The sequence below is a fragment of the Coffea eugenioides genome, chromosome 8 (genome assembly GCF_003713205.1).
Source record: "Coffea eugenioides isolate CCC68of chromosome 8, Ceug_1.0, whole genome shotgun sequence".
Lineage (NCBI taxonomy): Eukaryota > Viridiplantae > Streptophyta > Magnoliopsida > Gentianales > Rubiaceae > Coffea > Coffea eugenioides.
Genome location: NC_040042.1, coordinates 12,177,923 through 12,200,495, shown reverse-complemented (window position 1 = coordinate 12,200,495; position 22,573 = coordinate 12,177,923). Strand labels below are relative to the sequence as shown.

At 36.4% G+C, this 22,573-nt stretch overlaps 2 protein-coding genes across 4 annotated transcripts in view; both read right to left on the bottom strand.

Annotated features, from left to right (window-relative positions):
- Positions 1–3,071: 3,071 nt before the first annotated feature.
- On the bottom strand, positions 3,072–10,686 carry LOC113779172 (protein root UVB sensitive 1, chloroplastic). 3 transcript variants are annotated; one of them, XM_027324665.1, is made up of 7 exons: positions 9,851–10,686; positions 8,745–9,020; positions 7,963–8,019; positions 7,589–7,787; positions 6,219–6,334; positions 5,212–5,388; positions 3,072–4,038 (listed from the first exon to the last, which is right to left on the bottom strand). In XM_027324665.1, exons 1-7 carry the CDS (start codon positions 10,655–10,657, stop codon positions 3,748–3,750), a joined length of 1,923 nt encoding a protein of 640 aa, XP_027180466.1. In that variant the 5' UTR covers positions 10,658–10,686; the 3' UTR covers positions 3,072–3,747. The 3 variants fall into 3 exon arrangements, with proteins under 3 accessions (XP_027180466.1, XP_027180468.1, XP_027180467.1); XM_027324667.1 differs by having other exon boundaries at positions 3,956–4,034; XM_027324666.1 differs by lacking the exon at positions 3,072–4,038 and adding an exon at positions 4,501–4,885.
- Positions 10,687–16,389: 5,703 nt separating this feature from the next.
- Positions 16,390–22,573, bottom strand: part of LOC113780269 (protein root UVB sensitive 1, chloroplastic-like) — a 12,248-nt gene continuing 6,064 nt past the window's right edge. Inside the window, exons 6-7 of the mRNA XM_027326083.1 lie at positions 17,754–17,823; positions 16,390–16,637 (exon numbers count right to left, since the gene is read on the bottom strand). Coding sequence (XP_027181884.1) covers positions 16,390–16,637; positions 17,754–17,823 — 318 coding nt within the window. The remainder of the gene's footprint in view (positions 16,638–17,753; positions 17,824–22,573) is intronic.

Sequence of the window (22,573 nt, the reverse complement as noted above, 5' to 3'; positions counted from 1 at the left end):
TTTAGTCTCTACTAATGTTACATTTTTTGAGACACATCTATTTTTTCTTGAGTCTAATGTCTACAATAGTAAGGGGGAGGAAGATGATATTCTAGTCTACACTGTTACAATAATTGTTCCTACAAGACCACCAATCACTCAAGTGTATTCTCGTCATCATCAATACATAGACTCACATCCTCCACCACCTTCTCCGTCTACAGATCCGAGTCTTAATCCACCACTTCTTCAGTCTCCAGATTCCAATTTTGATTTGCCTACTGTTTTAAGAAAAGGTAAAAGACAGTGCACTTACCCATTTGATTATTTGCTTTATATGACCATTTGTCTCCCTCCTTGCGTTGTTTTACTATTTCTTTAGATTCAATATCTCTTTCTCAACACTTACTGAGACTTTGAAACATCCTGGTTGGTGGGCTGCTATGGAGGAAGAAATGATGACTCTAAACAATAATGGTACGTTGGACTTGGTTCATCTACCAACATGTAAGAAACCTATTAGTTGTAAATGGGTGTTTGCTGTTAAAGTCAATCCTGATGGTTCTGTTGCTCACCTCAAAGCTCTTCTTGTTGCAAAATAGTATGTTCAGACATATGAGGTGGATTACTCAGACATGTTTTCTCCCGTAGTGAAACTCACCTCTGTTCGATTATTTATTTTCCTTGCTGCTACTAATAATTGATTTTTGTACCAGTTAGATGTTAAGAATGCATTCCTTCATGGATATTTGCAAGAGAATTTATATGGAGCAACCACCTGGATTTGTTGCTCAGGAGGAGTCTGGTAAGGTTTGTAGAGTTCGAAAGTCATTATATAGCTTAAATCAGAGTTCTCATGCTTGATTTGGGAGATTCAGTGAGGTGGTTCAAGAGCTTGACATGAAAAAGTGTAATTCTGATCATTCTGTCTTTTATCAACAATCTGAAGTTGGTATTATTCTATTAGTTGTTTATGTTGATGATATTATTATTACTGGCAGTAACAATGCAGGTATTGCAGCTCTTAAAAATTTTCTTCAATCGCGTTTTCAGACAAAAGATTTGGGTATGTTGAAATAGTTTTTAGACATTGAGATTATAAGGTGTAAACAAAGTATTTTCTTATGCCAAAGGAAGTATGTCTTTGATCTTTTGAAAGCAACAGGAAAGTTAGGTGCTAAACCTTGTAGTGCACCAATGATCCCCAACATGCAACTTACAGTAGATGATGGGGAGTTATTCTTAGATCTTGAAATGTACCGAAGATTAGTAGAAAAGTTGAATTATCTTATTGTGACTCGTTCGAACATTGCATATTCTGTTAGTATTGTGAGTCAATTTATGTCCTCACTAAGAACCACCGATTGGACAATTTTAGAGCAAATCTTATATTACCTTAAAGGAACTCCATGACGTGGTATACTATATGGTATTCATAGTCATTCTCATGTTGAATGCTTCTCAGATGCAGATTGGACAGGTTCTAACATTGATCAAAGATCTACAACTGGATATTGTGTTTTCGTTTGAGGTAATTTGGTATCATGGAAAAGTAAGAAACAAAATGTAGTATCTCGCTCTAGTGCAAAGTCTGAATACCGGTCTATGGTACAATCCACTTGCGAACTTATATGATACATCCATTATTGTGTGAGGTGGGAATCAATAATTCATTTTCAATGAAATTATAGTGTAACAATCAAGCTGCCCTTCATATAGCATCAAATCCAGTTTTTCATGATAGAACAAAGCATATCGAAATTGATTGCCATTTTGTTCGTGAAAAAATTCAGCAAAATCTGATCTCAACCAGTCATGTGAGAACTGGAGAGCAGTTAACTGATATTTTCACTAAACCTCTAAATGGTTCAAGAATTGATTATATTTGTGGTAAATTGGGCATGATTAACATCTATACTCCATCTTGAGGGGGAGTGTTGAAGATATGTGATCTGATATTATAGAAATCATAAATATATGATTTGATTGATATTGTAGATATTAGAAAAGATTTGATTTGATTTGATTTGATTTGTTTTGATTATAGTATCAGATATTAATTAGGTAATAGATTGATTTAGATTAACATGATTTTAGGATCTAAATTAGGTTACACTTGTGTATATATATGTGCATTGTGTAATCCAAAAGAATAATAAAGAAGAGTGTTTTCTCTCCTTTTTTTAGTTTTCAGAAACAATGATCGATCAAGAGTTGTTAGGCAAAAATAACAGAGTGGATGATGGTGCCACACGAGTGAAATCTACCAAGAATCAGAAAGCGATGGAAAGATATATTGAACGGGTTGACAAGGCAAGGCATGCAAGAGTGGTTCACGTATTAGGGGAACATGATGTTGTTGCTGCCAAGGGAGCTAGTACAGGAAAGAGATTTCATGATAAACTATGCTTACAATTTCTTGAAGAGAAGTCTGAGGCAAAGCAATAAGGTCTATGATATCCCTCACAAACGAATGCTTCAAGTTGGGATGACATTACATATGAGCGATAAAATAAGAGGAAGGATTGCAGTTGTGCAAGTCAATACTAGCTCATAAAGCGTAAGCTTCAGCTCTACCTTAAACAGTAGTATTACCATTAATTCTATATCTCGTTCCTCCTTTCCTTCTAAATGCATTTGTGATGCTAACATTTTATAGCCTATTCTGTTCTATTCTAAAGGGAGGGGGAACCTAGCCGATAGAAACCACCGTCGAAGGAAGTCATTGAAAGTAGCAAGCCACATATAGTGGTTGATAAGAAGCAAAGTTTGGTCTCTTGACCTCCCACTCCCACCAAGACTTTACCAATAGCCCAAGTGGCTGTTGGCTAAAATCTTGAGTTGTTTCCTACCTTGTTATATGCCTATTTTAAGTTTATATGGTACAGCTTATGGTGTGGTTGAGTAATAGATTTTTAAGGTAATTGCAAGAACATGTTTGTGATTTGATACTTCCAAGTGAAGATTAATCGGAATAGACGACCATTAAGACAGGCGAGGGATTTTGAATCAATCCTTTGGTTCATTAGATTTTCTTTTCGATAATACCATCATTATAGGCTTTAGAACTTTGTTGTTCTTCAACCATAATTCCTAGAAAATAAAAAGCGAAAAGATCACACATTGACTTTTGCTCTGTGAACAAAGATTTAATCAGCCTAGTATTAGTGTGATGCATTAGTCTATCATAACAATCTAGTTTCTCTAATTTACAAAATAATCCTACGCATGTATATCCCCTCAGCCAGAATCTTTAGCCCCGCTCCCAACTTCCCATCTTTCAAAATGGTATTTACTGGTAACAACATAAGCTAAACCATGCAATTAGCACAGGACTCAAATTTCAGTTCTCAAAGGTAACCAAAACCAGATCCCCTCTTCAGAATCCATTTTCCGTAAAAAGATAGGAAGGAAACCTTTTCATAATCTGGACAGCTTCCATCAGCAACCATTTCAGAGAAAAATTGGAGATGCTAACCATTTCTTAGAAGTTTCATTCTCCGTGCGTCAGATTATTCACTCAGCCACTCAGGAGCTCAAGCACAAGTGATCTGAGGATCCAATGTATCCTTCCACAGACGATGCCTCACCATCAAATCACAATTCTCCTCTCGTAGAGGAATATTATAAACTTTACCCGAAGAAATCAGCTCAGCAGGAACTATCGTGGTTGGTTACAACTGACTTCCATGGAAATATCTCTCTTGGTTCTTCGGAAATAGAGACAATGTGCAATTGCCAAAGAGCAACCACATTAGTCTCATTATATCAACCTTCAGAAGCCTGAAAGGCAGTTGCACTTCCTGGACGTATTCTGTTTGGCAAGGGTCTAGCTATAAGACCATCAGTAACCCATCCTGCTACTTCACTGTCACTTTTGACATGGTTATATTCCCATCGCACGTAATCTAGAGACATATGTAGTTTACCCCCTGGTTTGCAGTCATCAGATGCACTGCTTGACTTTATCCCCGCATTATTTTCTAACCAGTACAAATAACTAACTTGAAACATTGACTTCAGCATATCTTGTGGTGAACAGCTCTCTTTCAGTACTACCTGATCAAGGACCACATATAGAAGAGCATCAGGACAGAAAGTAGTAGTGAATTAGAACCATTTGACAGCAGCTAACAAGCCTAAAGGGTCAACCAAGAAGTAAAGCATCAAGCAGTCTCCAAGCCAATTGAATACGTCTAGGCACTTTGTACAAGATTGAATATACTCTGAACAGCCAAAGAGCTTCTGACAATGTGCAGTATTGACACAAAACACAACTCTAGCACTGACTAAACATATACACAGGACTCCCAACTTTTACCACCTCATTCAAAATGATACAGTTCCTCACAACATTAGCTGTGTGATGAACAAAGTCTCAAAGAATGTTGACAATGAAAATGAAGCAGTAAAAGATATCAAAAATTGAGCACATCCATCATTCAACTTTTGGCAGAATAAGCAAATTGAACCAGAAATTATGTAGACTAATGACTGAATAAAGGTAAACCGATCTCCCTTAAATTCAACTTTCCACAAAGATCTTCAATCCAACTTTTCAATACATGGAACCTCACCTCCTATTAAGCATTCTTTTGTCCTAGATTTTTAACAAAAGTATCTGCATCTGACAGTCATAGAACCTCCCCTCTTATTCTTCCTAAGGAAAACTTCGGAATTACAAGAGCTTTCAAAGTTCAGCAGCTTTCTAACAGTGTTCTTTGAGGTTTATATTCTGTCTTATGAAACTGTCCCAGCGATAAAAGTCCAAATTTAGAACTTCAGGAAGCTGCCTTTGGTGATGTTATCCTCACCACCTTTAGTAATACCACTCCCTCTCCAACACTTGTCGTGTCAAAGCCACCTCAATCAGTCAACACTAATAATTCTCCAGGCTGCTAATGACCTGTCAAATGGACAATTGTTTTCATACCTTCTCCATCATTAAATGTCATTAAACTCCCTTCATTAACAGCTAGACCAAGGAATTCCAAAATGAAAATAGAAACTGTTTCAGGGGATGGAAGTAACTACAACTAAAGCACTGTTTGAGAAATGTGGATTTATCCTATCACAGTCGCAGGTAGGTTCAAAAAATGTCATGTAGCACAAAAAACCAGAAAGTATAAAAGTCAAATATCTTTAGATTGAAGAATTAATGGAAGAAAGAGCAATAAAACAAGGACAACAAACTATACACCTAAGAAGAAAACTACACTGCATTTCGCTTACACAAAATCTTCCTTCATGTTCAGTCAGAATGTAGCCTTCGTCTTTGTATAAAGCAAACAAAGCATTTGCGTCCTCTCTATTCCTAACAACATCAGAGAGCTTAGAACCCAGCTGCAAACGGTGCTCAATATGAGCAGCTGCTTCCTTTGCTTCGACGGACAGTATTTCCATTTGTACCTGTACAGAGTAGACAAGAATAAAACGAATTAAGATATGTAAATCCTGTATTTCCAGCCACAGCCAACATGATATATGGCAACATTAAAGAGATCAAATCTTGTCCAGAAGAAGAGTGAACATCAATGGTTGCACAGTCTGACATATCAATAAGATCCTAGAGTGGTTTTCCAATTCAAATGTAGATCTATTTCAAATCATTTCTTTTCATTTTAGACTATTGCAAAAGCAGCATACAAAGGAAGACAGAAGTAGAAAATCTACAATGGTAAGACTGGTGTTGCTCCTCTACAACCAGGAGACCAGAATACCAAAACGAATGATCCTAGTAAACGATAACAAGTTTAGACCATAGATTTATACATTATGAAACTAACCAGTAAGGTAACCACCTACTATTTGGGGCTAAAGCTTGTTCTTAGTGTCCTAGAAACAGCTTAGTGTACCCCTTTTAAATGTCAAAATTTGTTTTGCAGTGCTATGCTTTGCCTTTACTTCTGCTTTTAGCTTATGTTACGCTGAAACACGATAATGAAGAAGCAGCCTTCAAGATTCTTCTCAAAACAGCATTTAGCTTCTCAAAACTTCTAATGCTTATATATGCTTTCATTTAAATCTGAAGAAAAGGAGAAGAGGCTGTAATGTCACAATGCCAAACTAATACACATAATCAGTTTATCTAGTATCTCTTGCTGTCAATATTCTTGCAATCATTCATCCACTTTTACTTATAGCATTCATGATAAGGGACAGGAAAAGATAACCATTATGGAGATCACATAAACCAAATATATACACCAATAGCATAAAAAAAATCAATTGCAACTTACGCTATCTGCAGGCTTTGTATTTAGAATTGGAACAGCAGGAAAAAGCGGCTCCTCATCGTTGACCTCTTTAACTGAAGGAACTAGACCACTGAGCAGATATTCACTGAAGACCAAACCTGTGGAGCAAAATCGGACAATAATGGAAACAAGTCAAAGAAATCCTTTAATTTGTAGGAAAATGAATACAATAATGTGATACTCATTTGAAAACAAAACCTATAAAATGAAATAAAATTCTGAAATTAATGTAATAAGTTGCAAGCCATGGAAAAAAAAAATCTTCAGGCTAGTATGTTTGGTTTTTTATGCGAAATGAAATTGGAATTGTGTACTAAAGAAACTCTCTTAATTACTGTGTAACACAATCCCAATTCCAGTCCAATTTGAACTCCCAAAAAGTACCGGAATACAAAGAATATAAATCAAGAATTCTACCCTTGCTTTCAAGAAAGGATTGTCTTGGATATTGCAACCTTTTTTTCTGTGTTAAATACTTATTTTGGTTAATCCACTTCCAATGCATGGATCACCTGATCTGGTCTGTCACTTTCTTCTTTTCAAAGCAACTCCACTTAAAGTGGTCAGGCCCAGGTGAGCAGGTGGAGAATCAAGAATTGTAAGTTTTCAAGAGGCTTTTTTTTTTTTTTAAATCTGCTGTAGATAAACATGGTGGATCATTTATAACCATGCCATTCTTGTGACAACCGTAATTTACTTCATGTAGTATTTTATTTAGTGCAAGAGTTTCATTTTGGACATTCCATATGCTTCTTACCTATGCAATCATTTCATGGTGGGAAATATAAGTGTACAATACTGAAATCGACTACAAGCAGACTTTTATCATGCTATAAATAGGTATAACTCAACACTGCTACAATTCCCAAACCCACAGGATGACATGACGTGTATAACTACAATTTCAATGTTAACCATGTTCCTACTTTAACCCTTCATTATTGTAACAAATCCTCCACAGTTAGGAATTATACTTCACAAACCATCCTAAATTATATCGGCACAATAACTTACCAAATAAATATTTGTAGTAGGATCCCAATACTAGATAATAGATGGAGTGCAAATGTAAAGCCAATTTAAACATCATCAAACTCTACACACACGGTCTTTCAAATGGATATAGAACAAATAATAACAGCCATGCAAAACCAATTAGTAAAGAGTAAAACTTATATATAGTGACAATATATACACCATCACCGTTGGATCCATGACACATCTACAAAAGTTGGATTTCATATTCAAAATTTGCATAGTTGTCATTCATCCAAGGTTAACAGTGTATACACTGTCAGTGTAGGAAAAATTAATCCATTAGTTAATCTATCTCAATAGGGGCAGAAAAGTACTTGCACGGTATGGGTTGAAAGTCCTCAATTGTATGGACTGATATGATTTCAGATTGCAGAACATGTGGACCCATGTTACGACACCAAAAGTAGCAAGAGCCAGAGGGGTAGAAGATTGAATGCAGTTAGCTACGGCTATGCCAAGCAGAATTCCAACAGATTTGCTCACCATTCCCTGAGCTTCTCCCTTTGCTATTACCTACATCAATTATTCCATTAGAAGACTATTGCTCGTAGGATAACTAGCAAGCAGGTAGTCAACATATCATTGGAAATGAAATACTCAAAATCCATATGGTCCTAGAGAAGCTTCTTACTTCCCAAAACCTAAGCAAGCAAATTCTTGAATATAAGTCTTACCAAGAAAAGCTTACCTCAGCAAAATTTCTCTGAGCTGCAAAGCCAGCATAGAAACAGCTTCTTGTTGCAGCCTGTCAGTTCAAAGAGTTTCTTGTTTTAGCAAGCAACCATGTACTATATACGTTGCATTCAATAAGACATTTAAAAATAAGGCAGCACTTGTTGGATCCAACAGCTTCAAGTGGAATGCATATTCTAGCCTGAAGAAGTTTCCTACCCCATGCTCATTCTCATTTCATGGTTTGTCAATTTAAATCAAAAAGAAAATTCTCATTATACTTTAGTGGTTGGTCAATTTCATGTTTGATAAAAATATTATCATACATCAGTTTGGCATAAACATAAATGAATTTGATATGAACACCCACATTTACCGCTAATAATGTTAAATGAATCACAACACACTAAAAACATAAATGAATTTGATATGAACACCCACATTTACCGATAATAATGTTAAATGAATCACAACACACTATTCTCCAGCTTACAACAACTAGTAACATCTGTGGGCTTGCAGCAAAGTGAAGTGAGAAAAAATCAGAGCATTTGAGGGCAAGTTAGAGGCATCCAGTTTTTTTCTTTCTAGTTAAAGTAGGAATCTACCTTAAGCCCCGGTGCAGACTATGTAGTCTAGGACTTAGTAATAATCAGCTTTCCTAAATCTAATTAATCATAACAAACACAGCAAAATGACAACAAAGTCGGAATGGCTGTTCCAGCCAGCATACTAAACGAGTAGAAAATGCTTACCAGGATAAAATATGCCATTGGCTACAAGAATACTTGAGCTCACCTGGATAAGTGCAGCTGCAGATCTTCCTGCTCCAGCAACAGCACCAATGGGAACAAAAAGATGTGCAAATGCAGGAGTCAATATCTCCAATCCAAAAGCTGCATTTTCCAAGAGGTCTGCAAACAACCTCCAGCCCTTCGGATTGACATCAAAATGCCTCCCATAATTTGAAAATAGTATCTTGCTGAGGTACCCAATTCCATCCTTGAGCACCCAATTCACAGCCGCTGCAGTTGGAATGGCTCCTTTACCCAATCCAACAGCATAAAGCAAGGCCTAGTATTTAAATTACAGCATAAGCTTTAAAAGTCCAGTCAAAGGCTTAAAAAAACCCATTTTGAGGGATAAAGTATATGTCCGAATTGTCATCCATGTATGGCAGGCTTCACATAATTTGACAGTCACGCACCGAATGAATATGCAATGACATACAAAATTTATAAGTCTGACAGGAAAGTTAGCAAAGTTGGTTCCTCAAATCTACTGTTAGTTCCTTAATTCTACTGTTAGTGTCAATTTAGCCTCTAATATTACAAAAGTGGTAAAGCCTCGAGTTTTCATTCCTTCGATACATTTAAGTCAAAACTTGATTAAGCCAGTATTCATGAACAACACTAATCAATGTGCTTAGAGGTATCTCTGTCATCTGTAGAAGGGAAGGAAATGTAGGTGCATAATTGCATACTCGTATTCCTCGTATAACCCAATAAAGCATGATGGACAGAAATCCAAAAAGTGGTTCAAAAACCCAAAAACATAAATGTCAGACTCTCACATGAAGGATCATTTTTCCACGCCTATAGTCTTTGCCAAAGAATGAACATTTCTCCAATTGACAGATTATAGCACACTCAATGTGCACGTGCTCTCTCCAGCTATTACTGAATGCTCTATTAGCTTTTCGTCTAAGAGTCTTGTATTATCACAATTAAACTTTAGCATTCAATGTCCCACTTGTAACTACACCTAGTTTTGATTCTGTTCTTATTCATTTAGCTTTAGAGAACTACCATATCCTAACAAATATTCCAATACAAAATGCAACGCTATAGCAGCAAAGACAAAACGAAAACAAGATCACGAAAATGCAAGAAAAAGAGCCTTACTTGAGTGGCCAGAACCCCACTTATTTGGGCAGCAACACCTTGAACTCCTCTCCAAAGTGAATACTCCAAATAATCACTTGTAACACTCTCTGGGAACCCTTCTGGCAACAGCAAATTCGTCACCAAATCCTTGCACTGAACCCACAAATTTCCCATTGAAATCCTATCCCCTTTCTCCCACCAGCATCTCCAAAATGACCAAATAGTTTTAGGACCAATAAACTCATCCTTTGCATAATCTGGCACCAACCCAATTTTCTTCCCACCCCTGATTTCAAAAACTACTATATCTTCTCCTCCTTTTTCTTTCTCAGCTGTTTTTGCTTCTGCTAACGAGGCTAAAGAAAAGCAATAACTAATTGAAGCTGATGCAGATATCAAGAACAGAAACAATGTCCTTAAATTCAAGTTAGTAACAAAAATGTCATCTTGATTGGCTAAACTACGAGAAAAAAGGCAGAGGAATAATGGGTTTTTGTCAAAATTGAAAAAACTATTCCAATCATCATTATCTCCATTACCACCACGTCCCCCACCACTTCCGCCGCCTGAACTATTGTTGTTGTTGTTGTAGGAGGAAGAGAAGATTTTGGGCAGGGGAAAAGTGGGGTTTTGATGAGGTTTAGAGGGTTGGGGAGAGCGAGAGAAGAGGTGGAGAAAGAAGGGTTTAGTATGTGGTGGCTGAGAAGGGTTGAGAGAGGCAGAGAAGACAGGGAAGGCTTTGGTGGTGGTGATGGTGATGGTGACGGCGGTTGTCGTGGCGGACGGTCGTGGGGAGAGGCAGAAAGGGTTGCAGGCGCAGCCCATTTCCACGAGGCGTACGTTGATCAACTGTACTCTAGCCGCGGGGTTTTGAACTTGGAAAATGCCCAAGCCAAACCTACAAATATAACTCCCTTAGTTTTAGGGTAAAATTATTTACACCCCTGAGTTTTTGAAAAGTGGCATATATACCCCTTGGAAGGGGAGTGGTAACGAAATGTGAGAATTATTGAATTACCAACCGATTTCCAATTAAATTTGGAAATTTGAAATTGGTGAATCTAAATTCTGTTGGTCATATATACTCCCTTTGTCCCATAAAATTCATCGCTTTTTCGGGAAATCAACTTAATAAGAATAAAGTGAAGAATGGATTGAATGATTTTGGAGGAGAAAGTGCAAGTAGGAGGTTTCGGATTCGAATCCTCCCATTCATTCGATTAAGCACCCAAAAAAATGCTTAATAAGAATAGCGGCTAAGATTGATAGACATATGTTTAATTGTCCCTTCCACCCTCGTTTTCTAGTTTGATTTAACTTTGGATATTAACACTCATAACACATGTCGGATATCATTTCTTGCATATATAGAAAAACTCAAGACTTCTCCCACGTTGATCCACATGTTAGAATGTGGGAGAGGGACTATTGTGCAAATTAACCCTTTGCTAGTAATGCCCTTAGATATTTGACCGAACAATTCATTACTATTAAAGGGTCTTTTGACTTTTAATTACAACTTTGTTCTTCTAGAGATAACTAAGGGCATTATTAAGGGTTAATTACGACTTTTGACTTTTGACTTTTGACTAAGGGCATTATAACATCTCCTCAAAACAGTAGGTCACTATTAAGGGTTGTTATGACATTTTGGCTCCAACTCTTCTCCTTTGTTTCTCTTTGTTGTCGCTTTCTTCCTCTCTTCTCTCAGACGCAAAAAAAGAGCAAGTCATGTGCTCTTACAAACAGTCGCTTATGTCTTCTTCTTCCTTCAATGTCAAATCAAAGGAAACAAATCAAACCTCTTTCCTTTGATTTCTTCTCAGGGCATCCACAGCGCGGGTGTAATGGCCCTCCATTACACCGCTCCATGACACGGTCTCCCATTAGAGCCGTGTCATGGAGATTACACGCATCATGGATATGATGCGTGTAATCCATTAGAAGGTGGGATCCATGATTAAATGTAAAATAATTCTAGCCACCAATGGTTACGTCCAATTTTAGCTTCAACGGTAAATTTGCCAGCACACAGCATATTTTAGCTTTCCAACGGTTATATCCAACGGTTAGATTTTAGCCTTCTATATAAACACACTATACTTTTTTTAAAACATATCTCACTATTCTACTCTATTATTTCTTTTACTCTCTCACACACTTTTACTCTCTCACTCATTTAATTCATTTTTTGTGATTATGGATGAAAATTTTAGTAATTTTACAAATATGTTAAATGCTCCAAATATAGAAAATTCATCATCCTCACAAAATCAAAACCCCCAAAATTTTCCAAATTACCCATTTTCTGGTATTCCTACAAATGTGCAAAATTATGCATTTCCCCTAAATTTATCCACTTCCAATCATCCATCAAATTTTCAAAATCTGCCAAATTTTTCATATCCAATTCCCATGTATCCTCCACCTCCTTATTTTAATCCAAATATGGGAAATCACTACACATCGGGGTATTATAACTTTGGTATGGGTTATGGAGGTATTATAAGTTTCCAAATATTTGTTTAATTTCCTGCATAATTATTTTTGAAAAAAAAATATATTATTTTTGAAAGATAGAAAAATATATATTATTCAAACTTAAAAATTAATAAAATCATTTTTAGAAAATAAAAAATTCAAAATGTAAAAAATTTAATGAAAGTTAGTACTTTATTTTTTTAAAAATAACAAAATTATTTTTAAAATTTACTTTATTTATTTATGGGATATGAGTTATGCATTATTAAAATAAATATTTGATTCAATTGTGAACCCATGTTATTACACCTTATGGAGTGTAATCCATTATGAGTGAAAGTGTAATAAAAAAAGGAGAAAGTGATGCTGACTGGCATGGGTTACACTCCACAAGGTGGATAGCATTGTGGGATGCTTCTTACACACAATTTGGTTTACCCCACATGCAATGTATTTGAATGAGTAAAATGGTAACTTTGTTATATTAGGTACTCTTGGCTACACATAAAAAGACAACACTGGTTGCTCTTTGAGAAGTAGTTTTTTTTTTTCTTTTTCCAATGGACAGAATAAAAGAGGGCTATACAGATCTCCTCCCCACCCATAATTGCCTTCTTTCCAAAAATACGAAGAAAACTCACACTTTCCAGCATTTTCAGCCATTTGATGAGTTTATTGTGAGTTTTTCTAAGCTTTTTTTTGCCAAAATTAACCTCCTAGCAACAAATGTTTGCTTTTGTTTCTATTAGTTTTTCTGTGTGGAAAGAAATCAAAATGGGCACAGCAAAGTATCCCCTTGAAATTCAATAATAAGCACCGTCGCAAGATGACCTTTGAACCTGGAGATTGGGTCTGGCTGCACTTGAGGAAAGAGAGATTCCCCCAGCAACGCCAGAGTAAGCTGTCCCCAAGGGGTGATGGACCTTTCCGCGTGCTCTAACGCATCAATGACAATGCCTATAAATTGGAGCTACCTGGAGAATACAACGTGAGCGCGACTTTCAATGTCACAGATTTGAGCCCATTCCTTGCCGAGGAGGACCTAAATTTGAGGACAAATCCTTCTCAAATGGAGGGGACTGATGTGTGCACGGGTCTTAGCCTAAGTAATGACCCAGTTCGAGTCACATTGGGCCCAGTTACACGAGCACGGGCCAAGCGCTTCAAGGAGTCTCTTCAAGCCCTTGTTTGAAATGTTCAAGATCAACAAGGGGTCCATAAGGACATTGAGGGTTTGGAAGGCGATAATCAAGTTGTCTACACGATGATCCAAGCCCATGAAGAGTCAAGTGGGGACCACGACCACACTTAGTAAAGTCGGCCATACTATTAGGATTTTAGTTGCAAGTCGTAGTTTAGACTAGCTACTAGTTGATACCTTGTTTGAGTCAAGGATTCGGCCCATTAATGTCCAAGGGTGGCCGAACCTTTCCTTTCTCTAGCCCTAGGGTTCGTTAGTCATTAGCTTATAAAAAGGTACAAGTTGTACGAGAAAGGGGTTAGACACTCTATCAATAAAATTTCAGCTTTGTTTCTCGTCATTATTGAGAGTACAATTCCGTTACTTGCATTGGCAAGGGTTCTTGAGCAATCTCGCGATTGTCCTTGATTGTTCATCCGATCTATCCACTTGAGTATTCACCTCGATTGGAGTCGTCGACCTACCACCTTCAATTAATTCGTGTCGTCCGTTTTGGTTTTAGGTTCCGCCAACCAAACGTGGACAATCTCGCTAGATCCTTGGGCAAACGTGCTACGTGTCTTGAAACGAGTTGATCGAGGAGCGTATCAATGCTCCAAGGCTTCTTGAAGGTCAGGGTTGAGACCTCTAAGGAACCTTGCCATTGTAGCCTCACTATCTTCTTGAATGTTTGCCCTCATCATGGCCATCTCGATCTCCTTGTAGTAGTCCTCCACACTCATGTTGCCTTGAGTGAGGGTTTGTAGCTTTGAATGGAGGTCACGGTTGTAGTAGCTAGGAACAAACCTCTTGCGCATTAATGCCTTGAGTTCTCGCCAAGTCCGGACTAGTGGTTTTCCCATTCTCCTTCGGTTAGTCCTTACTTGGTCCCACCAAACTAGTGCGTAGTCGGTGGAAGTGAAAGAAGCGTGTCCAAGCTGGAAGTGAAAGAACCAAAATGTAGGAGCGTGTCCAAGTGGAAGTGAAAGAAGTACCCAAGCTGCCCACTTAGTTTCCTAGTTGATTTTGGAAAGCAAGTTAGTTTTTGGAAACTTTTAGAAAACCCTTTCCTCCTTGAAAACAGATTTTGGTAACTTCCAAATTCCTTTCCATGCAAATTCAAATTTTATCTCCTTCCCAAACCCCTTCACTCAAGTCGGTTGGGACTCTATTAAACCCTAAGGAAATCCGACACTCACACACACTCAAAATCAGATTCAGACTTGATTTCCCTTGTGCAAACACTCAAGACAGTTTCGGACCTCTCTCACCACAATGGAGGATCAACAAGGTGATGCACACAACCCTCCTCGGTCTCCTCAAGATGTTCCCAAGAAGTTCATACCAAGGCCAAGGAAACCCTTCACCACCGCTAGAGAGTACAAGAAGATGTACACTCGAAGGATGAAACAAGCTCCCAAGAAACAAGATATTCAAGAACTTGAAGAAGTGGTGGATCAAAACTTTTGACCCTTTTCTTTGTTTAATTTTCTGTTTTGGATTGGAAACAAGATGTAAGCAAACTGATTTTGGCAATAAGAATTCGACTTTTCTTTCTTGTTTTGATCTCTTGCCACCTGACTTCTCTTTCTTTCTTTTCTTTTCGTTTCTTTTTTTTTTTGACTTAACAAATGACACAAACACTTGGCCGTAAGAAACAAATTCCAGAATCTGGTCAGCCCTTAATTTTCCCACAATCAACGGTCAAAACTCCAAGATCTTGCAAAAACTTACCAAGAAATTATCAAGAACTTCAAGAGCTTCAAGATTGATTTCAAGAAACTCAAGAAACCCTAGATTCTTGTAGGTTCCCTTCAAGATTCACAAGCACCAACAAGTTTGACCACAAATCAAATTTGGAAAACAAGTAAAACAACTTGGATGACCTTCACACAACTTGGACAGATTTGAGCGAAGAAACCCTAGCGCGCAAACGAAACCCTAGCCACCACCAAGCTAGTCTCTTGTGGATCAAGACATGGACAGAATGTAACACAACTGAAACCAATTTGCCACGTAAATTCTGGACAGATTTGATATCACCACGACGACTCAACAACACAAGCAAGTTCAGACAGAATTTCGCGACTGATTTTGCAAAGCAACACGGAAACAAACGTTGGCCAGATTTGACACAACAAATGGACAGAAATTTGATGCCACAAACGACGGCTAAATGGCCAGAAAATATTAGACAACGAGACACTACAACTTCGGACAGAATTGGTGAACAACGACAACACACAATGGACAGAATTACTTCGGACAACAAGACACAATACCAACCAGAAATTGACGCAACAACGAAAAACACGGATATAACGACAAGGCAGCGGAAAAACACAAACCCTAGATGACACAACAACGAAAAACACGGATATAACGAAAGATATCTCAACCTTTGCTCTGAAACCAACTGATACGCTCCTCGATCAACTCGTTTCAAGACACGTAGCATGTTTGCCCAATGATCAAGCGAGATTGTCCATGTTTGGTTGGCGGAACCTAAAACCAAAACGGACGACACGAATTAATTGAAGGTGGTAGATCGACGACTCCAATCGAGGTGAATACTCAAGTGGATAGATCGGATGAACAATCAAGGACAATCGCGAGATTGCTCAAGAACCCTTGCCAATGCAAGTAACGGAATTGTACTCTCAATAATGACGAGAAACAAAGCTGAAATTTTATTGATAGAGTGTCTAACCCCTTTCTCGTACAACTTGTACCTTTTTATAAGCTAATGACTAACGAACCCTAGGGCTAGAGAAAGGAAAGGTTCGGCCACCCTTGGACATTAATGGGCCGAATCCTTGACTCAAACAAGGTATCAACTAGTAGCTACTCTAAACTACGACTTGCAACTAAAACCCTAATAGTGTGGCCGACTTTACTAAGTGTGGTCGTGGTCCCCACTTGGCTCTTCATGGGCTTGGATCATCGTGTAGACAACTTGATTATCTCCTTCCAAGCCCTCAATGTCCCTATGGACCCCTTGTTGATCTTGAACACTTCGAACAATGGCTTGAAGAGACTCCTTGAAGCGCTTGGCCCGTGCTCGTGTAACTGGGCCCAATGGGACTCGAACTGGGTCATTACTTGGGCTAAGGCCCGTGCACACATTAGAAGGGGGAATACTTCCTGCAAAAAGTGGAAAGAATGAGACCATCACTGCTTGTAGTAAAAAAGCCACATAGAAGTAAGGATGGGAAATTGTCTCCCTCCCGTACATTTGATAACATTATACAATGGCCTTAAAACTTTTTAAAGATTTTTAAGTTCGTAGTATATTTACATCCCCTAAATTTTATAAAATTCTCTTCTTTAGTTGTATTGCCCCCCTTAAATTTAAGAAAATTGCTTTGTATGCATAAATTATCTTTTTAACATCTATAAGTTCCCTCCTCATTCTTCATTAACCCCTAAAAAATAATTAGATCTTTTACTGATTGCCTTGTATAACAAAAAATTTTTACCTCTTCTAAATTAAACATTGATGACACATTAATGGGAAAAAAGGATTTGGCCTTTCAAATTGGAGTACATAGTATATTTCTTATATAATTCTAAGAGTATGATTTATGTTGAAGTTAACCAGTGCACCCCTTTACCACGAGGTCCTGCCTCTACTACTAATTGCTAGTGCAGCACCTATCAAGATTGTCCCTAAAACTGCAAGGAAAGAAGATGTGAGGACCCGAAAATTATTTTAAATTTTCTCCTTTTTTAAAAAATTAATTTATATTTCCTTTTAATTTTACTTTACTTGATTATTTGCTAGCCTTAATTTGACAGTGATTTAAAGGTTAAGTTAAGATGTTTATCATTCCCCTTTTTATATTTTAGTGCATGCTAAGTTCTGTAGTCCATTAAGATAGTTTGGCCGACGAGTGAGATGTGTGTGTTATATTTGGTGGATGAGAACAAGTGTGGTACTAGAGGGAGTATGTGATTGGAAGTGTTAAGAGTGAATTAGTGAAACATAAGTTACAAAACAAGAGAAAACAAAGAGATAGGCATTTGTCACCGGTTGAAGACACCATTTGATCAACTCGCGTCACTTGTCACCGGTTGAAGACACCATTTGATCAAGACCTTTCCTTCATTAATTTCCTTACTTTCCTTTTTATTATTTCTCCCTTGCATTTCTAGGGTTTTGGCCGAATTTAGAGAAAGAAAAGAGAGAGGAAAAGAAAAAAAAAAGAAAGAAAGAAGGGGAAAAATGGGTGGATGACAAGTGTTGGTTATCAAGCCAACTTTGACCAAAGACTTCTCTAGTCTTTATCTTGTAATTTTCAGCAAAAATCCCTTCATTCTCCTTCCTTGGCTGAAATAGAGAGAGAAAAAAGAGAGGAAAGCCTTCAATTTTTCATCTTGATTCTTGCTTGCTATGGAGAGAAATCAACCTAAAACCCTAAATCAATCCATAGAAAGGTGCAACAAAGGTGGCAAGGAAGCTTGAGGTGGAGTGATTTTGGATAGGCAACCTTTGTCTTGCATTTTCCTATAAGGGTTTGAAGGTATGAAGCTAACCAACATTCTTCTCTTTCTTGTCTTGCATTTTATTGGATAGATGACTTGAATATAGAAGTTTTATGGAAGATTTCATGGTTTTGCTTAGTAGGTTGCAATTTTCAGCTTTGGAATGTATTGGTTAGTCTTGATATGAATGGTTTAACTTTGACATGAGATTGGATATGAAATTTTAGCTTTGGTATGAGGTTATCTAGCTCCTATATTCCAATTTCCAGCTTTAGGGTTAATTTCCAGCTTTGATTGATATTTTCCACCCTTGACTTGAGAGTTTCCAGCTTTGACATGGACTTGTGAGTTTGATATGAAGATATCTAGCTTGGATATGCATTTCTAGCTTTGTTATATGATTTTTCAGCTCTAGTAGTTGATTTCCAGCTTTGCTATGTTAATTTGCACCCTTGGAATGCCAATTTCAGTTTATTAGGAGATGTTCAAGTTTTGGTATGCAATTTCAGTTTTAATATGAATATTTCTAGCTTTGGTTTGAAATTCCAGCTTTGAGATAAAAAAATTTCAGCTTTGGTGTAAGTGATTTGGAGCTTGTTATATATGTTCAAAGTTGATAGTTTTGTGGCCTTGATTGAGGTTCATTTACTATGAAACTAAGATTTGAATTGGATGATTAACTTGAAGAGATATGGAGACATATTGCTAGATTTTCTCCTTGTTGGTCAAGTGAGGGTTAAGGTGTGAATTTAGGGTATTTTGTTTTCCTCTTGTATATGATTTTATTCAAAACACTTGTTACAATCTATTTCTTTGCATGTGTGTCAGTTTTGAACCAAAACAAAGAGGTTTAAGAAGGGAAAAACCTTGTTTTCCAAACTAATTGCTTGCTGGAAAATTTTCGCAGGAAGCTCTGCGCAGCTTTGGGAAATTGGCTATAACTTCATATAGGAAAGTCAGAATTGAGTTCCATTTGATGTGTTTGAAACTAGACTCATAGGGTTTTCAACGGTATAAAATTCAGGGTTTGGTTCAACTCCTATAAATACCGGTAATTTGCAAAATTTCTTAAAAACCAAGACTGTTCTGTTTTTGCACATGAGATAGCAGTGAGTTTGAACTGAAATTTGACTAACCTATGAGCTGAATTTCATGAAGACGTCTTCTAAAACCTGTTAGTGCTTTGAGTCTATTTTCTAATGTGTAAGTTTTGTGATTTTTTGACCTACCGAACTCAAATTATACTTTTTCAAAGTATGTCACCAAAACTAGGAATTTTGTCAAATGAATTGAATGGGACTTGAAAAATTTTGGGAAAATTTTTCTAGATCTTAAACCTTAATTTGGTTTGATTTTGGATGCTTAAATTGCTCTCCTCACTTTTAGAATACTTGTGTTGGATTTTATCTTAAAGTCTCGAGCTTAAAGTGAGAAGCATATGGAATACCTTGGAATACTAGACGTGTATGTTTTGGCTGGTTGAATTTACTAAGTTTAAATCTATTGTGATTGTGAATCTTGTTTCAAGGTGTGGTAGCGATCAAGGTTATCATCCAGAGAGTTGACGTTTAATCTACTGATATTTGTGAGTGTTCCTTGCATGTTGTGCTTCCAATGACTATGTGGAATGTTGTGAATATTTGCTTGAATGTTAAACGCTTTTCAATGATTGTAAAATGGATTTTCAATGGGTGAGTGTGTACTTTATCGCACTCGACCTGAGTGAACGTGAATTTTCAATTATCAAATGATTGAATGTTACTTGTGCATGAATGTAAGCCTTTGGCTGAAATGGGCTCTTACCCTTCATTGCCAATCGACTCGAGCCAGAAGTGGACTTGGTCGGGCAGGTGGTGACCCTGGGACAATGTTTGGTATACTCGAGTATGGCGACGAAGTCGAGTGGAGTACTGGTCAGTGAATGCAATGCAATGATTGAAATGAATGACTGAATGAATGAATGAAATGAACACTGAAAGAGTTTTTGCTTTTAAATATTTTCAAATGTCAGAGGAATAAGGAAAATGGTCGGCGACTGAATGAATGGCTCCAAGTGAGCACGTATCCTTCCAATGATTGAATGTTTATTTCTTGAATGACTGTTTATTACTATGCAAAGTGTGCAAATTGTTAAATGTAATACTTCCATGTTTTATCTACCTGATTGCTTGTTTGGGAACCTCACTGGGATTTTAACTCATTCCTTTAGTTTTGTTTTCTTTATAGGAGTGGAGGCCGGATCAAGTAAGCGTGAACTAGTGTGTATAATCTTCATGTATTTGTACTTTTTTAGATGAAATGTATTTGGGATCTTGATTAATGAAATCCTATATTTCACTTTTGGATTGTAAATTAAGTTAGAATTCTTGGATGAATGGAACTTTTATGTTAATCTAGAGGCGTGAATGAATATTTCAAGAATGTTAGTGAGTGAGTCCTGACAATAGTTGAGCAGGCAGTCCGCCAAACCCTTGGGTTCGTCCTAGGGGGAGGTGTGGTCATCATAGAAGATAGAAAAGTCAGTGCTTGTCAAGAGCAAGAAAGGTGAAAAGCAGGCCTTACGAAGATTCAAGAAAAAAAGATTATGATTTGATCGGTTTATTCTTTGGCACATCAGCCATGTAATAATTTGTAAACAAAAAATTATAAAGTTCATGTTGTTTTAACTTTTGAATTTTGATTATAGTAACTAACCCCTTGTTTGGTACATGGGAATGCTTAGAATGGAAAGGCATTTTCACTCTGAATACATTTGCACCCAAAATGGTGGGAAAAAAATTTATTGTTCTAGGTTCGGTAGACAAGTCAAAATGGAATATTTACTCAATTTTCAATGTTTGGTATAATCAATATTTAGATGTTAGAATGGAATATACTAAATAAAAATTTGACTTAATTGCCCTGAATAGTTTATAGGACATAATATTTCTTAGTACCTTTATTTTATTTTTTCTATAATAGTATTTTGTCTATTTACATGAAACTTTAATATTTTTACTTCAAAAATAATTGAGGATTGATATAAAAATTCTTTAATTGTAATACTTGACCATTTTTGAAATATAGATTTTTAGGTTAAAATTTTGCATTTACTAGCAATATAATTAGCAATGTCAAATATAAATTACATGAAGTCAAAAAATTATAATTTATTTTTAATCTATTTTCAATTTCATGTGATTCAAGAAAAAAATTCTTGCACAATTTTTCAAAAGTCAAAAAAGAAAGTATTTTAAAATAGTTGTTTCCTTGTATAAAACAAAAAGTTATTTTAAATACAATGAAAATTAATTACTATGAAAAATTATATTCAAATATTAATTGAGTTTACAAATAGCCTAAGATATCATGATGTAGTATCAAAATTTATACGGATAAATTTGGCCTCCTACTATTTAGACATTTTAGGATAAAGGTGGAAAATGCTTTCTCTAAGTGCAAATTCGGTGCTAGAAGTAAATCGGTGAAAAATTTGGAACGACAATTAAAGTCATATAAGTCAACAAGATATCTTTTCTATTTTTTTGATAGAAATATGTCAACAAGATATCATAAACATAAGTTTATTTTAGTATTTTCTTCACTCAGGAGAAATTAGTTTACAAAAATCAAAGGAAGAATAATTTGTTAATACTCTTTTTGAACTTCCTCGTCTAAGTCCCGGTTGTTAGTTTCATTTTTTTCCAACAACGATAACATTTGTATAACCTACTCCATCCTATTTTAGTGAGAGGGGGGACCTAACTTATAGAGGAAGCCACAGAAGTGGCAAGCCACAAATAGTGGCTAGTGGGAGTTAAGGTTTGAACCCTTGACCTTCTACCCACAACCAAAACTTAAAGTCTTTGATGGTGACCAACAGACTAAATTGCTGTTGGTAGTTGTTAGTTTCATTGCTTCATCTGTTTTGCATAGTGTTGATGGCCACATGTCATCTTTTTGTGGCTAAAAATCTAAAACACACATGGCTCATGCAAACTTTGTCATTCCAACATAGTACTATATATATATATATATATATATGTCTTCCATCCAACAATAAGAATTAATACTTTAATAGCATGATCACATGTTATTAAGTGTTTTTTTTTTGGTTTGAAAACCCCACTCACTTTACGTCTTCTAACAGAAATGTTTTCAATTGTAAATATTAGCAAAGTTATCTTAGAATCTTATTTGACCAAAAAATCTAAATAGAAGTGTAATTGTTAAAATGTGAAAACTTCACACTTCACTGAACAAATAAATTCATTTTATATCTAGCAGTAAACCTGAATTAGAAAAGTTGTTTTGTTATATGGATAAATTCATCAATTCAATGAATAAATATATCCAGACGTTTAATGACTAAGTATATCCAAATGTATCTGAGATGATAAATGGTACCTAATAGTTGTGGTATAAATATGAGAGCATGTCTAGGGAAATACTCGGACCCATTATTTTGGAAACATGCTTGATTTTGTTGACTAAGCGCATTTTCAAGTATGACCATGTCTTAAGTTAGAGCCCAAGATTCTCAAATATTCAAGACCTAACCTTTGGAAATGGGTTTACTAAGGCCCAAATATTCTCTTAAAAGGCCAAATTTATTA